This window comes from Simochromis diagramma, unplaced genomic scaffold, assembly GCF_900408965.1.
Source record: "Simochromis diagramma unplaced genomic scaffold, fSimDia1.1 OVJJ01000344.1, whole genome shotgun sequence".
In the NCBI taxonomy this organism is placed as follows: Eukaryota; Metazoa; Chordata; class Actinopteri; order Cichliformes; family Cichlidae; genus Simochromis; species Simochromis diagramma.
The window spans coordinates 15583676-15601328 of record NW_024387375.1 but is presented as its reverse complement, the minus strand read 5'-3'; the positions used below and the strand labels follow the sequence as shown (position 1 = coordinate 15601328).

Genomic DNA, 17653 nt, shown 5'->3' with positions numbered 1-17653 from the left:
ATGCCATCACATAAACAGTGCCATCTACACCAGGCCTGGCCCATATCTGCTTGACACCAGGTCCGGGCCTGACCTGTCTGCTATGTGGGTAGGATTGGGTAATTGGGTAAACATATCCAACTTTTGGGGGAAGTGATTGTTGTATTTTTCTACTTCAAACCATTAACTGAGTAAAAAATGAACTTGTAAAGCATAAAAGCTGAAGAGTGTACAGACGTGCATCTCTCCTTTTCACTGTGTTGTACAGACGTTGAAAGATCTGGTAAGACCTGGTATTGTATGCGGACTGCAGACTTACACGAGTCATTAAAAAAAGTTGAAATAAACCAGAATTTTCCATTAAAATGAATAATTTCTGTGTCCTAAGAATTCACTGGTGTTGCGGCTGGCGTGATCTGTCTAGTTTGGCATACAACAGGTAAAACTCTGACTTCCAGAAAGCTTCAAAATGATGTAACATTTCTGAATGCTTATTTGGCCCTTTAGCCACAGCACTTTTGATAATGCAGTTATGGAAATATAAGCACAGTGACAAGTTCTGGCAATACACAGGCATCCGAGATGACGTCACTTGTTTCAGCCTCATTTTAAGCCCTTTGTGATAAAATCATTTGACTTCCAAATAGAAGAAAAACAGCCATCAGTACCATTTTAGGTGTACTAGCCATTGTGTTGGTCAGTCTGAGAGTGGAAAAGAGCTGCAGTGGAAAACAAAAAGCAGGGTAAGCTCTGTTGTGCAGGGCATGTAGCATTAACTATGCATGCAGGGATAAACAAATGTACCGGAGTCACAGCAGACCATGTCGGGAAACATCTGGGGGGAGTGTGTGCGTGTATTTATGCTGGCATATTTATGTGTGCGTGTGTGTGTGTGTGTGTGTGTGGGAGCCGGCAGACCACAACCTCCTGATCATCACAAGATAAAGCCCGGCCCTTTAATCCATCGAACATGGGAGTACAAAACGTCATTCACTGAAGATAAAAATAAGCACGATAAGGTTACAGTGTGGAGTTTTTAGATTTGAGGCGTGTCACCACTGAAAGCACTCTCAGCAGAAGTTGTGGTCGGCGTTAGTGAACCTGCAACTCGAGCTCAGTTTTCTTTTAAATGCCAAAAAGATTGCCGGCAAACAAGAAAGAGCCAAAAGTAGAACCTCCTAAATTAGCCCATCAGTCAAAACAAGTGGTAGTACCTCCGAGGACGCCAGCGTCCAGAGAGTGTTTAAAACTGGATGTTTCATGTGGGAACTAAGATCAATCTTTTTTTAATTTTTTTAATTTTTTATCACACACAGTTTTCAGTTTTCAGGATAAATAAATATCTAGTTTTTCTGGTACTGTTGGACTGTAGTCCTTTATGTGGAAGACACCGCTACAATATAGTTGTAACATTTTGATCATTCCTGAATCCTGATTTATCTTTTTTTTAACTATTTCTTTTGCATGCAAACAGCTTCTTTTTTGTCAGTTTAAGGGGAATTTTTCCAAGAGTTGACTGATTTTAGCTACCCTAACAAAACACGGCTTCAATAAATCTGTACTAAAGGCTGCAAACTCCTTTGTGGTTGTCTGGCCTGTAGCATTTAGCCCGGAGTGAATGTCACACACCTTCTGTGGGTCAGCAGTGTACTTTAGTACAGATATCCCCTTTTCTATTTGTAGCTAAAAAAAAATGTAAGGTGTGGTTTACAACTGCTCCGTCTGTCTCAACAAACATTAGGCTAAGAAACAAGGCTGGAATAAACTAAACAGTGTGGGCACAATGGCCTTATTCAGGCCTGCAAGTCTTGGTTAATTGATTGATTAGAGCATATAAAATACATGCGACTCTTCACATGCATTTTAAACTTAATGCATTTTTTCAAAAATATAAACTAGAACACAAACATATTATATTTGCATTTATTACAAATATTACCAGCCAATTTATCAGGTACAGCTGTGGTCACAACTGTGCCATTCTGGTCAGCTAAGAGCAGGAAACTGAAATACAGTTTTGCACAGGCCCTTTAGTACCAACATTTAAACACCACAGTCTACCTGAGCATATTGCTGCCCCTTCAATGCCTTTATCACCACAGTGTACCCACCTACTGATGGCTGCTTCCAGCAGGATAAAATGCACCGTGTCACAAAGCTTAAATCATCTCAAATGCTTTCTTGAACTTGACAATGAGTTCAGTGTACTTAAAAGGCCTTCACGGTCACCAGATCTCACTCCAACAGAGCACCTTCAAGATGTGGCGCAACGGGAAATTCTCATTATGGATGTGGAGCCGACAAATCTGCAGCAACTGTTTGACGCTGTCATGTCAACGTGGACCAAAAACTCTGAGGAAAGTTTCCAGCACCTTGTTGGATCAGTGCCATGAACAATTAAAGCATCTCTGAAGGCAAAAAGATGTCCAACCAAGTACTACCCTAATAACATGGCCACTGAACTATTTTTGTGCACCAAGATTGAATGTGTCTGAATACTTTCTAAAGCAACTGCCTTATGAGAAGGCATGAGGAAGTTAGGCCTCGTTCTCTGGCCTAACTTCTTGAGGCCAGAGAACGAGTTCTTGATGTAGATAAGCTCAAAGTGGACAATCCCCAGACCTCGCCTGCTCAGCGACATCTCCCCCACAGTCAGTACAAAGTGCATTCCTGTAAGAGTCTAAACATTTCGCCAAATATCTGAGTGTACCTCATCTTCTTTCTTTCCTGCTCGTGTGGAGTCACTGTGTGAGAAGTACCTGTGAGGAAATTCCACAGAGTTTGGTCATAATAGTATAGGAGCAGTTTAATTATCTTTTTTTTCCCCCCAGCTCTGTACTTTATATAAACAGACTTCATATTTCAACAGAATCCACACATCGGCCTCTTTCTTTGTTACAGTCGCAGTATCCATTAGCAGCATCAACACACCCCAGATGTCCAAGGACGGCCGCAGAGGAGCGAATTTAGCCACACACACACATGCCAAGTGATATTGACAGACTGGAAGAGGTAGATTAGAGAGTCTGGGAACACACACACACACACACACACACACACACACTTAAAGCAGAAAAAGACTTGGACTGAGTCCAGACTGCCTGTCGCGCCAACTGTCAGTCATATTACACTGCTAACAAAGAATGCAAGAAATACCAGCAAATTAAATCAAACTGGATACAGTCTTAGAAACTAACACCGCCTCACAGATTGCATTTCTGGTTCTCTGTCACCATTACCCAACGCCGTGATGACTTTTGTACCTGCTCCTGAGCACACACACATACACACGAGCAGCATATCTGTCCACACAAACACAGATGCCAGCAGTCCCCCCACAGTCGGTGACCCCTGAGGCAGCACGGTGCATTGCAATTAAAGTACATTAACACATGCACCACAACTGTTTCTTTCCTTCACTGTTTAAGATGAGGAGTTGTAAAGTGTTTCCCCGATACGGTATTCTGTATCATTATATCCCTCTCCCTTCGTTTGATGTGCTGATCTTCAATCACCCTGCACTGGAGGGGTGAAGGAACATCAGAAAGCTTAACGCTCCGGCCAACTCCGGTTTCAGGATGCTATAACTTTTTGAACTTTAAGCTGTTTCCTTGGGATTTTCTACTTGTGGGAGAGAACTTTATTCCTAGTGACAGGTGACCGGAGAGATGTGGCAGACTGCTGATCAAGGAAATGGCTGAACTGTGAAAGTTAAGAAGCAGGATAACAGCTTAAAAATCTACTGAGGCCAACATTAAAAGTAAAGGATTTATGATAGAAACAGCTAAGAGTGCTGTATGAAGTGGTGAAAAAATACACTGTTTACTAATTTGTTCACTTTAAATAGATGTAGATGCAGGTCCTCTTTGAGAGGACCCAGAAATAATGAAGGACACCTTTTGATTGTCAACAATCCTGAAATTAATCAATTTATGGAGAATATAATGTATTCAGTAGCCTAAACTAGGGGATTCCTGCTGTGTCACTGATGTTGTTTTGTCCGGCCTTCCTCCCCTCACCCCCAGCTGGTCGCGGCAGATTGCTGCCCCTCTCTGAGCCTGGTTCTGCCTGAGATTCCTTCCTGTTAAAAGGGAGTTTTTCATTCCCACTGTCGCCAGGTGCTTGCATGTACACTGAAAACAAAAGAACATGTTGGATTTACTTAATTCAACAGTGGAAATTTTTTGCACACAATTGTTTTGCTTTGGAAGAAACTTAAACAACTGAGTTAAATCAACACAACTTATTCATATTCAATAAAGCTGTGCATTTTGTGTTGATGAAATGTGATTGAAACATGTTTAAATGAAGTAAGTTGAGCTCTTGGAACATTTTAATTCTTCACAATTTTGTCACTTTATTCCAACACTATTCAATAACTTTTACCCAAATACTACTTGGTCATGTAAATACTACATGTTGTCTTCATATTACATAATGTTCAACAAAGTCTAGATAACATGAAAAGTTAATGGATTCACAACAACTTCCACTGTATCCATCCTACTATCTTTATCCGGGTTGCAGAGGAGCTGGGGCATAACCCAGAAGTGATAGGGTAAGAGGCTGGGTACACCCTGGACAGGTCACCAGTCTCTCACAGAGAGACAACTATTTGCACTCACATTCACAGGTAATTTTGAATCGCCAACCTAAGTCAAATAACTGCATGACTTTTAACTGTGGGAGGAAACCAGATTACCCAGAGAGAACCCATTGCAAACTATCTAGATTGGGGATTTGAACGCATGCCCTTCTTGCTGTGAGGCAACAGTGTTAACCACCACGCCACCAAACTGTCAAAACAGGCTTAACAAAAGTATAGCTATGATTACAAGGCTTCATGCAGAATTTTCTTTATGTTTTTGTCCTTGACAGGTTAAACCACAATAAATAGCGATAATGCTGTGTGTGTGTGTGTGTGTGTGTGTAGTTGTCTGCCTCTTATAAACCCAGTGACTTTCCTTTTCCCCTTGTGAATTTCAGTCCAGCAACTAACCACTCTTACTAGATCCTATCATGTCATCTCAACAAGAACAAATTAAGTTGTTGAATATTATGCAGATCCTACATGATTTAATTACGTTCACCATAGAAACCTGAAATAATTTGTTCAAATTACAAGTTATACTTTTGTAAATGCAACAACCGCGCAATTTCCTTTTTATGAGTGTAGGGAACTGTCTGATTGTTGAGGTTTGTTCTGTATTATTGAAGATTCTTTACATTATAAAGTGCCTTGAGGCAGCTGTTATTGTTAATTGGCATTATATAAATAAAATGAAATTAATTGTTGGAATTTATTTTTAAAAAAAAACCTTTGTTGACAAATAGGCAGCCAATGGTAAATGGACTGCTCTACCTGAGCACTCTTTACAACATGCTCCATTCACACAAGCAGGTTTTTGTTTTTTTTACTATCAAACCATCAACCTTACAATTAATAGATGACCTGCTCTACCTCCTGAGCTACAGCCATTAAAGAAAACCATTAAAACCACCTTTGGAACTCCTCCTGCCTTTATGCCACCACCACTGTCATGGCAAAATGATGGTTGTTGGATAATTTCTGTGCTGTTGCAATGACACGAAGACTCAGTACATCCATCTGTTCCTCCGTCCGTCCATCCATCCATCAATCCATCAATCCACCTGGATGGGCTTGCAGAGGTAGTAGTGCAGAGACTCTCTGGACCAATATCCTCTTGATCCTCTAGTTCTTCTGGAGGGGACACACCAAGCCATTCAAGAGATGATCCCCTCTGTGTGTCCTGGGTCTGAACCACAAACACTGCTTGCTCTAATGTCTACGTATCGCCGATATGACAGAAGGTAAGGATGATTGGTGGATGATTTCTGTGCTGTAGCAATAACACAAAGACTCAATCCGTCCATCTTTCCATCCATTTATCTGCCGATATAACATTAGGTAAGACTTAGATACTATACCGAAACTTAGGATCCAGACACATCAATGAGTGAGTAAAGTCTTCTACATATGTGCTCCTGTAAGTAATTTTTATCCACTTCTAAGCCTTAAGTGGCCTTTTTTCCAATCACCTGACACTGATATGTTAACCCTTTGAGGTCAGAACCTTAACCCTAGCTCTATATGTTGGGGAAAAGCAAAAATAACTTTTGCGGACAATATTTAAATAGTGTTTGATGAGTCAGAATAATTATTTGTTTTGTCCTCTAGTTGACAAGATTTTGGAGTAATCACATGGGCTTGACAGGGTTGATGTCTTGGGGTAATTTTCGCTGCTTTCGATATAGCTGTGCAGTCATGGTTCAAGACACTTTCCCAGGACGTGAGTTTGGAAACCGGTGCCACCATTTGGTCTCACTGGCAGCTTTTTTTGTTTGTTGTTGGAACATGAGATTAAATCACATAAACAGATGATTCTTGCAGTAAAGGGACCAAACATGGTGCAGAGATAGGATGAAGGCTAAGACTGTTTATAAGTGTGTGTGTGTGTGTGTGTGTGTGTGTGTGTGTGTGTGTGTGTGTGCCTTGTCCATGACGTTGTCCACTCCCTGGCACTGGAAGGGGTCTGAGGTCTGGGCACCATGGAAACTACCCACTGGGCCTCAGTGGGGAAGAACATCATGCACACACACGCTCTGTTTCTGTTGGACCGCCAAGCACGAATTCACTTATTTGTGGAAATGTTAAGAATTCAAGCAATGAAGCTTAGAAAATTGAACGTGAACCAAAAGAGCAAAAGACTTTCTGGGCTGTAGCAGTGAGGCTCACACTGGCAGCTCAGCGGGATGAGGATCTCGGTCCTGATCTGGTGCTCGATTCTCGGTTCAAATTTTTCTATATTTTTGTTACGCTGAATGGCGTGAAATTTGCCTAGAAGGAAGAAAAAGAAAAGATTTCAACCATTTAAAAACAGACTTTAATCCTAAAAATATAGACCTCACACCAGCTTTGAGTACGAGACAGCTCTCTTCCTCCTTCATTCTCTCCCTCATGGCTGGCTCTCGCTTTCCTTCAGCAGACAATGGCCTCTCTGTCTCTGCTATTTAACCATTTTCTCACCTATCCCAAACACTCACACGCACACACACATAGAAGTGCGTATATAAACATCGCTCGGTGTAATTTTCATGTTTACGCCTTTTGAAGAACACGCACACATACGCACGCAGAGCCAAAAAAGGGGAAAAAGCAGCGATATCAGTGGTGTGATACCATCCCGAGGATGCCAGGGCAGAACTGAAGTGTGGCACATGCCTTTGATGTGAATCCAGAGCATGGGCATGTAACAAACGCAGATACCAAATTACACCCTGTCCTGCTTTGATCTCTAAAACCCCACGCCTGCTTCTACAGAGGTAATAAGATTGTGTGTGTGTGTATGTGTGTGTGGATCAGAGAGAGAGTGCGTGAAAGTCTTCTGTGGGATCTGTGCACATCTTCTTCTGCACAATCGGTGCTACAGATGCAGAAAGGTGCGTGCACCAGTGTGTATTTGCATGCCTGAGTGCAAATGTTTTATAGTACATGTTGTGTGTGTGTTGCAGAGTTGTTTGTGCTGTTTGTGAATTGGAGGGCAGCATTACAGCGCTGGGCCGTGGGGAACTAAACCCTGGCAGCAGCTTGTACGCGCCTGGTAAAAACATGTTCCTGGCGACCTTCTGCCGAGTTTGCCTTGTCGTCACATCGTCCACAGTGGACTCCCCACTCTGCCTTCACAGCCACGATGATCAGGTTGCGTCTTGGATTTCCATCTTGAAGCACCCTCTAATCTCGTGACAGTGGAGCGTGAAGGGGGGGCCACTTCTCCGCCCTGTAAGGTCGCCTCTCCCCTGCCCGCGCAGGAATTAGCACAACACATGTTTATGTGTCCCTCATTACCTAAACGTACTGAGGGGTTTGTTTTTTGTTTTGGAGGGTTACGCTGACAGTGACAGATGAAGCAATCCGAATCAAATATTAAAGCAACATGATGTAACTGAAGACACAAGCGCCTCTCTGTTTTTCAGATCGACACCGGGCTGCTTGGATAAATGCAGATGAGATCTGCAACCGTGAGATGAGCAACAAGAGGATAATCACAATGACTGCGTAGCTTTCGACCTGTAACTTCACATGTCATCGCTCTTGTGACTCACTTGTTTGCAGAAATCATCAGCGGCAGGAGGACAGGGAAATAACTTTATTTCACTCAAGCTTTTTGGAAATTTGCTTTTATTTTCTTTCATCACAGCTTGTTAAAAAAAAGGTTTGCCAGCATCAGTAGCAAAAAAGATGATCCATAAAATCCTTGCAAACCAAAATATGTTGTTGAAAGTACAAGAGCATATCATCTAAACTGCAAGAAAAGCACATTTCTGTGTTCAGAAATGCATTACAAAACATGATTGGCATTGTTTGGCACTAAGGTACGGTGGCCCTGAGAGGTCAAATGCACTGCAACTTAAGAAAACAGAAGCAGATAGAAAAACACAACGGAAATGTTTTCGGGGACAGAACAATGTGACAGATGAGCTGTGATGCGTGTCAGTTTTAGTCACATGATTCATGTAATACTGTAGAAACATGTTTGGTATTAGCTATTTACTGTTAGCTTGTCACATCCGCGTCTGGTCCGTCACCTTATTGTCTCCCCAAAAACTGTTCCGTTGTGCTTTGTGAAACATATTTGTTTTGTTTTTGTTTAGTTATTGTGATGTTTTTTCTATTTGCTGGTGTGCGATACTGCAGTAGTAGTATGTACTGATCCAATACTAAGTATATACTAATACCAAGTACCAATACTTTTAACCTATAAAGCCAGCTTCTGTAGGGGAGCAGCGTGCCATTATTAATGAGAACAATCAGCATCAATTTGGAAATTCTGAGCACATTTTAATGACCACTAAATCACTGTGATTTTTACTTTCCACAATAATTATTTTACACAACAAAACACAACTTTTAGCTTTTTATGTATTTTAAATCTGAATGTTTTTGGAGACTGTCTTGTACCTGTCTTTAAAGCAGTTTGGGTCAACTTCTGTTGGTTATTACATTCACAGACATTTTTGGAATTTATTTTTTCATTTTCAAAAACTAAAGTATCGATTCTATAGCGCCAGTATCGGTCAGATACCAATACCAGCATTGGTATCTAGAATATCGATATCTGGATCGATCTGCCCACCACTTTTCTTAAGTTGCAGTTGTTTAAAAGTTTATAAGTAAAAATAAGTCAAAAATAAGACACCTAGGGGATTCTGGTAGCCTAAAGGCCAAACCTGCCCCCCTGAAATCTGCTGTTTTCCAAGCAGAAGCTACAGTAGACTCTGCAACGATTGATTAGCAGTAACAGTCCGTTGATTTACTTCAACCTGAGTCTTCAGTCATGAATCAGGAGAAACTATGGATCCTTAAAGGCAACTTGTGTGTGAAAGGTTTTCTCAAACAGCCTACTTTTTGTTGTTGTTGTTGCTGTGCACTGAGCACAGCAACAAGGGGTTTGTGCATAAACAAAGGGTGATTTGAGGGGGCTGTAAAGGGGTTTGGCGTTGGCTCGATGGTGCCAGAAAATCTATGTTAACATGTTCTCAAGTGGAAAAAACTTTGTGCATGTACGACAATTTGTCTCCCTCGGTCGTTAAAATTAGTGAACGAGTCATCCAGTGCTTGTAAATACCAGAGCAGCGCGGGATAATGGGGATGATGATGATGAGTGCCGCGGGAGGTTGAGCGAGCTCCGTGAGCGTCTGGCGGCGCTCAGTGGTGCGCTGAGAGACTTCATCAGCGCGACCCTGAGCAGGAGCTCATCAGAGGGGGAAAGAAGAAGGGCTCTTCAGAGGTCCCGTGTGAAACGTGGGCCACTAATAGAAAGGTGGCGCATTAGTGTGATGACACGCAGCCATTATGGAGCTTGTTTACAAACACACGTAAACAGCTGCCTGCCAAAAATTGCCGAGTGATGTAATGGAAACTATGAAGGCGCTGGGATCTGCTGTCTCACCGGGAACAGAGGGCAAAGTATAAAGCCGCAGCTGCAGCACAATGTCAGCATGTTTTCCATCTGGGCATTAATACTGCAAGTTTATTTTACTGCAGCTACTAATGTCCTATTATGTTTGGCTGTGGCTGCATAATGAAATTATTTATGTGGGGAAATGTACTGAGGTTAAGGAAAAAGGGCACGCGTAAAAAGGTTTCCGAGGCACATAATTGAAGGCACTTCGATTTAAGGACATCTGTGCATATTCAAGTGTCCAAAATTCCTCCTGTGTGTGTGCTCAGAAAAGGACGCACAGCCTGGTTTTCCACGCAGTCTCTCGGTCGCGTTGGATGACCGCGGCGCTGTTCAGCTCGTCAAACACGCCGCTGTCAATCATCTCCTTCTGCCACTGCATGGACACTGCGCCCGTGCTGAACTCCCTGAAGAACTTCTCATCCTTGGTGTCAAACGTGACGTCCTTGATGTCAGAGTTGTCCTTGAACTCGTCCGCGTCTTTGGCGTAGACCACGTTGGGCTTTGGCACCCAGGGGGCCTCCAGCAGGCCCGCCTCCAGTCGGTGGAAGTTGATGCTGTTGAAGAACTCGTGGCTTCGTGGGTCATCGCCTCTAAAGGTGATGGATTAAGAGGAAGTGTTACTTTGAGGCATTCAGAGAAATGCCTTGTCCATTAACACAAAACATGTCAGAAATATGTGACGAGAAGTTATTGCCACGCATTCAGAATCATCTGCCTCACTTCCCCTTCTGTTGATTTTTTATTTTTACACCCATGTTCTACACCACTCCATCCAGCTTCAACCTTTCTGCACTTATCTTGACTCAGAGGTTATAATGAAGGTGACACATTACTGAGGAGTTTAAATAATTGAAATGATTGAAAACACGTAACTCCAGTGACCTAAAGTTTCACTGTCAATACAATAAACACATGTTCTTCTTGCATTTATGTAATTACAGAGCCGCTATGAAGCTATACCTATAAGCGGCTCTGTAAGTTTGTGCAAATGAAGCGAATTAAAAATAGCCTTCTTTGCTAACAAATAAAACTCAGAGCAGCCGAATGGCTTTAAAAATAGTAAAAGTAGAAAAATAAATGGGTCCAGCTGCAGATCAGCCAGCTGTGTTGGCAGGAAAAGCAAACAAATCTGTTCGTGCTCTGTTGTTAACTTTTCTCATTGGCTCCTCAGGAAACTCAGGATTGACCATGAATGTTTATGCATCCAATATATAAATATAAACATATGAAATTTGTTTCATAGGGTACAAATTTTTATAACTGGAGAATGTAAAGAATCACACAAAGTACATTTTTGTCACATGGAGCTCCTGGAGAGGACCAAAAGCAGAGCTGATGGTCACAAAGTTCCTCTGAAAGGCTTCGAGGACACACCCTCCCTTTGTTGTGATGCTTGGAGAGAACTTAAGATGACAAGTTAAAAATATAAAAATAAACTGAAGCAGAGAAGTTTGAAAGTCACAAAATAAAAATCAAAGCACATTCAAGTCGGTGCCTTCGTTTTCGCTCAGGTAATAATTTCCTTTTTGAACAAATTTAGCGCCCCCTTGTGTTGGTGTGGTTGTAGTACTTCATCAGTGTTCATGTTGATGCTTTTTTCTATCATTTGTGGTCGAAATCGAGCAATCTCTACTCAGGATGGTCTTAAGTGCTTCTTATGAAGGCCCTTTTGGTTCGTGGAGATGTTTCACCTCTCATTCAAGAGACTTCCTCAGTTCTGTAAACTGACTGGATTTGGTGTTGGATAAGCGGGCGCAGGAAAATCCACAAGCAGGGGTTAAATATGTCGGACAGTTTTTAGAACTGAGGAAGCCTGTTTGATGAGAGGGGACAAAGCAAAAAGCAAAAAGAAATCCAGCTGCCTTCGTTTCAAGCGCTTAAGACAAACATGAGCTGAGAACCTACACTGAGATGTTTCTCCTCAGAATGCTGAAATATTTATTTCTGTTTATTAAAGACTTCCTGGTCCCATTTCTTGTAAAAACCACACCAAGAGCCACGGCATGTTTTCATAAGTAAAAAAAAAGGAAGTGAGACTTTTTCTGCTGCCGGGCGACTTCGCTCCATTACATCTAGACCATTCAAACTTTCAGTGTTTTTCTTACTGGCACCCAAAGCGACGCGCCACCCTCTTCTTGAGGAAGCGGCTGATAATATCTTTGGTGGGAGCATCGAAGGATTTGTGTTCAAACTTGCACTCGTCCTCCAGGGTGCGGCGAGTCACCTCATCGTTCTGCACCTTCTCCCTGAAGTCTCTGAAAGGCAAGCGGGCGGCCACCATCTCATAAATGCTGCATCCCAGGGACCACCAGTCCACAGAGTAGCGGTAGTACTCCTGCTTCAGAACCTCAGGGGCCATGTAGCCAGTCGTACCAGCCTGACCACACACAGAGGGCACAAGAAGAGAATTTAGGTTTTCATTGTTTACAGGTTTTTGGGTTATTTTTTTGTGGCATTCAACTAAATTAAGCTCCAAAGAATTGTCAGTCATTTGCTGAGGTGTGTGAATGTAGTATGGGGTGGGAGAAATGGGGGGAAATGGATAATCACGGTAGGAAATTAACAAAAGGCGACAAAACATTGCTGCTTCCTTAGCAATTTATGATGCTCAGTAGGCACCTAAAGGCCCAAAGTGTGCAAGCTGTTCAACAGTGATTCAATATCAAAACATGACGTTGTTTCAATATTAAAAAAGGGTGCAAGAGTGACGTTCGGTCAACGTCAGATTTCATCGTTGATTCAATGGAATCACCTGATATTGACTAAACATTGAAACCACGTCTCCTTGCTATCTGGGTTGATACAAGCCAGGATGGATCCAGGCTTCATGTCCTTTACACCAAAGTCTGTCGCAGCAGAAATCCACACTCATCAGACCAGGAAATGTTTTTCTCGTCTGATGCAAATTGTAGCCCCAGTTTCCTGGTCTCAGCTGACAGGAGGGGCACTCTGACATCATCAAAGTATTTTCACCCAGAGAACTGAGAACAGGATGTTTTCTCTTTTCAGACCATGCTCTGCAAACCCTGCAGATGTTTGTGTGGGGAAAATCCCAGCAGATCCAACAGCCTTTGAAACACTCAGACCAGCCTGTTTGGCACCAACAACCACACCACATTCAAATTTATTTACATCACCTTTCTTGTTCATTGTGGTGCTCAGTTTGAACTTCACTAGGTCACATTGACTCTCTCTCTGTGTCTAAATGCATTAATGATCGGCTAATGAGATATTTGCATCACTGACGGTCTTGTCAGGTGTTACAATTTTGTCAAAGGCTTCTGTGGGTCTGACTTCCTTTGCATACAGAGGAGTTGCCCCCTGCTGGCCATTGAACAGAATGCAGGTTTAGGGCACTTAAGCATTTATTATTTTGCTCAAGAGCTGGTTGTGGAGCTGACAGACAGCAGTCTCTAATAGCCAGAAATACTAAAGTCCGAGATTCAAAAGACACAACTGTAAAAAAAGACCTTTTTCTGAAACCATTATAAAGCAGGGAATGAACGTCAACATGATAATCTACTCCAACAAATCATTTATAGTTTGAATAATTATTTCAGTTATCTGCAACAAGAAGAAGCTGGATAAGATATAGAGCTTCTGTTTAATTGAATATAACAAAAAACAATAAAACATCAAGATAAAAATGAAGATGCTAGAATGCACCAAAACAAGATAAAGAGAAAATGATGATCCTTTAAAGCAGGGGTGTCAAATGTAAGGCCCAAGGACCAGAATTGGCCTGGTAAACACTACAATCTGGCCCACTGGATGGCTTTGGAAAATTTGGAAAAAGGGTATAAATTTGCGATCTTTACTGCAGAAATGTAATTAAATAATCGATAAATAACTGAATTTCTGAATTTCCCGGAGGAATCCACCCGAGGGATTAATAAAGTTTCATCTAATCTAAATAATTAAATGACAGCTTTTAGTTTTTTTAAATTCAGTCCACAGTAAATAAAGAAAGAAAATGAGATATTTTTTTTGTAAATGAACTAAAGCTTTGAATTTTAAAATTACAAGACTGTCTGAAAAATTAAACAACCACAAAGTTTTCTGTAATCTTACACATTTCTTACAAATTTAAGCCCAAAGAGAGATTTCATTTCCTACAGCAGCGTTTCTTTTTCAGGTAGAAAAACCAAGACATGTGATTGAAGTTGAACTTCTTTACTTATATTGAAACTAAATAAATAAACGAGTAGTTAAACTCTCTGGTCAGCAGATCGAATGCTTCTGATCAGACGACCCCACTCAGACGAGACCGGGTGTTCTCTTTGGTTGCTCCCGAACTGTGGAACAGCGTTCCCCTCACAGTCAAATCTGCTCCCTCCACTCAGTCCTTTAAAACTAGACCTAAAACCTTTTTTTACACACTGGCATTTGAGTCCTCCTGTACCTGCACCTGCCAACATATATTTCTTGCTTATTACTTTCCCTTTTTTTTTCATTTTACATTTTGTACAACACAAGTTGTACACCTCAGATCAAAGTGGGCTGTATGTGACCATGCCTGCTTTAATAGGCACTTGTGAGACTCATCCAGTGAGTGGAGGCCTGCTGTGAATCCTCTGACTGTGTTCCTGGACAGACACCTGTAAGCCATATCTGGCAAAGCAAAGATTAGCCAGCGAATGCTAACAGGCTCTGGTCCATCTACCTTACATTTCTCAGGCTACGCAGCGTCCAACCGTGGATGAGGTCAGGCACCTTTTAATGAGATTCATGGGTTACACAGGGCTGTGCACTTATTCGTTGTTGGCCTGAGCAGGACTGGGAGTCAATATATCTATTCCTGGTAAGCTCCTTGGAATGGCAGGTGAACACACTGTGAGAGAATTCAGTGTTAATGTCAGTGAGGATTTCCTTAGTGAAGCAGAAAAATAATACAAAGCATTGGGTGGCCATGCAGGACAATAAAACAAGAGATTCTCTGGTATGGAGAGTAGAAGTTCTTACTCTTGCACAAACCACAGAGAGCCTCTGATCCTGCACATATCTGACACTGAAAGTCAAGGCTAATCTAGAGACACTCACCTTCTGGCAGATCATTTTGCCCTTGGACAGCTCCACAGCCAATCCGAGGTCTGACAGGCGACATTGTCCTTTACCATCCAGCAGCACATTTTCAGGCTTCATATCACGGTAGACGATGCCCATGTTGTGCAAGTGCAGGAGGCCACTGGTTATCTGGGCTGTGTAGTAAACCACACGCTCCATCCGTATGCCTCTCTTCCCTAAGTCGTATATGTGGAACCTGAGGTCTCCTCCAGTCATCAGGTCCATCACCAGGCACAGGTGGTGTCTGCTGTTGTAAGCGTAAGCCAGGTTTACGATAAAAAGGCTGTTGACCTTTTCCAGAATCTGCTTCTCCACGAGAGCCATTCTCTCACCGCCTTTCTTCTTCAAACGCCTCTTATCCAGCTTCTTGCAGGCGTACATCTGGCCCGTGTGCTTCACCTGCACCGCGCACACCTGACGGACAAATTTATGACAAATCAATATGAAACATGTTTGAGCTACTTTCTGCTCTAAAGGACAAACTAGCCATGTTGCTATCACAACAGCCTAAAGGTGCTTTATGTTGTAAGATAAAGACAATATCATAGAGAAACCCAACAATCAGATGATTCCCTATGAGCAAGCACTTGGAGACAGTGGGAAGGAAAAACTCCCTCTTAACAGGAAGAAACCTCCAGAACAAGCCTCAGGGAGCGGCGGCCACCATTTAGGATTAAAGTGAGGAAGACAAGACAAAGGATACAATATAATACACAATAATAAATTGTACGACATAACATTATTCTGTAGAGGTGATTTAGGGGGATTATTTAAGTTAGTAGCCTGCCTCACTAATGTGAGTCACACAGTCGTGCTATTGGGCTATAGCAGGAAAATCCGTTGACTGTCCAAACACTTTTATTCTGACATTAATGTTTTTGGCACTCACCTCACCAAAGCCACCTTTTCCAAGAGTCCTGAACTCATAAAAGTATTTGTCAGTGATCTTCTGCCTCTCGTACTCCTTCCACTGCAGAAACCTGTAGAAGAACTGGCTTTTCAGGTACTCTGAGAAAGGTCTTCCCTTCAGGAACTCTCTGGTGGCTTCTCTCAGCTGGTCCAAAATAACCTCATCAAAGTTACTGTCTGATAAGTCCTTGCATGTTTCAGCATCCTCTTCGGTGAAGTAGGACAGGAATCCCGTAGACTGAGACTGGCAGAACTTGGCGAGGATCGTCTGTTTGGCTTTTTCTCTTTTTTCATCTTCGGCAAAGCTCCACTTGCTCAGCTCATCCAGAAACTCAGCAGCAGCCGCGTACTGGTCGTTAGAGGTCAGGAGAAACTGCTGGAACAGCTTGCTCCCGATAGGCTGTTGCTCGCAGAGTGACTCGTACATCTCTCCCTCTGCTACCTGGAGAGCAGAGGTCTTCTTCAGCTTGGGCAGCGTCAGGGAGAGTCTCCGTTTTCTCAGCTCGTTGCGATCCATCTGCTGGGCCTTCAGGTAGGTGGTGTTGGCCACCAAGTTGTCCAATCCTAGCAGGTCACCCATGCTGGATGGATCCTGTGGCACACCAGCGGGCAGCGGATGAACTTAAAACGCTGACGTTAACCCATCTGCAAGTTCCACGCTCAACTGAGCACCTGCATCCTGAGCATCCCTCACTTCTTGGGCCATGCATGTTTGAGTCCTTAAAAGCACCACCGTCCTTAGGGATTTGTTGGTGGCTAAGGGTTTATTTGTATGTGGCACACGGGGAAAGCAACTTATGTGGTTTGAACTTAAGAGGCTTTATCCTGGTCTATTCTTAGGAGTTACAAAGTGACTGTGTGCAGTAATTGGGCTGCCAGTATAACACGATGAGGTGGCTGATAAGGACCCTAACAAGTTATTGTAGAGTTAATGAACTCTTCATGAGAGTATAATGCCACTGACAAGGCTATATGTGCATGCAATTTGGTATGCACACTTGGTTTATTATAACTTTATTATAGTCTTCACTAAATGAGTCATAATTGGCTCAGTAGCAGCTCAGGAATTGATTTTTCCCAACAGCTTACAAAGCGTCTGAAGACTTAAACGCCACCTTGACTCAATTTAATATCTGCTTGTTTTAAAACAACCAATGTGTGTACTAATTCTGAATATAATTTTTTTAAAACCTCAGATTATAAATGACTGGATTTTCTGTTTCCTCTTTTACTTTATGGACAGAATAGCATGAAAAACTGGATGAATACAGTTTATAATTTATACCAAATTCTGACCCTACCATCTGGATGTTGTAGCAGAAATTGAGACTCATCTGAACAGGGGACTTTTTTTCCCCAACATTTTGTCATCACCCAGTTTGAACTTGAGCTTCAACTTCCTGTTCTTAGCTGACAGAAGGTGGTGGTCTTCTGCCACTGTAGCCCATCTGCTTTAAGGTTCAGCACCTGCATTCAGAGATGCTCTTCTGCATACTCTGCAGTCTGACCAAACTCCTCTGACATCAAGAAATCTTCCCAGAATATTAGCATTTTGTGAAATACTCAGATTACCTTGTTTGCCACCAATAATCATGAGACATTCAAAATCACTTCACCTTTCTTCCTCATTCTGATGCTGTTTGAATTTCTGTAGATCACAGACTACACCTACATGCCTAGATATGATGATGATAACAAGCATCTAAACCTAATAA

General features: G+C 42.3%; 1 protein-coding gene across 1 annotated transcript; it reads right to left on the bottom strand.

Annotated features, from left to right (window-relative positions):
- Positions 1 to 7206: 7206 nt before the first annotated feature.
- grk7b (G protein-coupled receptor kinase 7b) lies at positions 7207 to 17551 on the bottom strand. The gene is made up of 4 exons (XM_040009404.1): positions 15919 to 17551; positions 15006 to 15443; positions 12071 to 12342; positions 7207 to 10555 (listed from the first exon to the last, which is right to left on the bottom strand). The coding sequence occupies exons 1-4, from the start codon at positions 16516 to 16518 to the stop codon at positions 10228 to 10230; spliced, it is 1638 nt and encodes a 545-aa protein (XP_039865338.1). The 5' UTR covers positions 16519 to 17551; the 3' UTR covers positions 7207 to 10227.
- Between the last annotated feature and the right edge of the window lie 102 nt (positions 17552 to 17653).

Excerpts from the sequence above, each read along its gene's own strand:
- grk7b (XM_040009404.1), bottom strand. The coding sequence starts at position 16,518 with ATGGGTGACCTGCTAGGATTGGACAACTTGGTGGCCAACACCACCTAC. Across the intron at positions 12,343-15,005 it reads GCAAAATGATCTGCCAGAAG|GCTGGTACGACTGGCTACAT; the intron begins GTGAGTGTCTCT and ends GTGTGTGGTCAG. Across the intron at positions 10,556-12,070 it reads GCGCGTCGCTTTGGGTGCCA|AGGCGATGACCCACGAAGCC; the intron begins GTAAGAAAAACA and ends CATCACCTTTAG.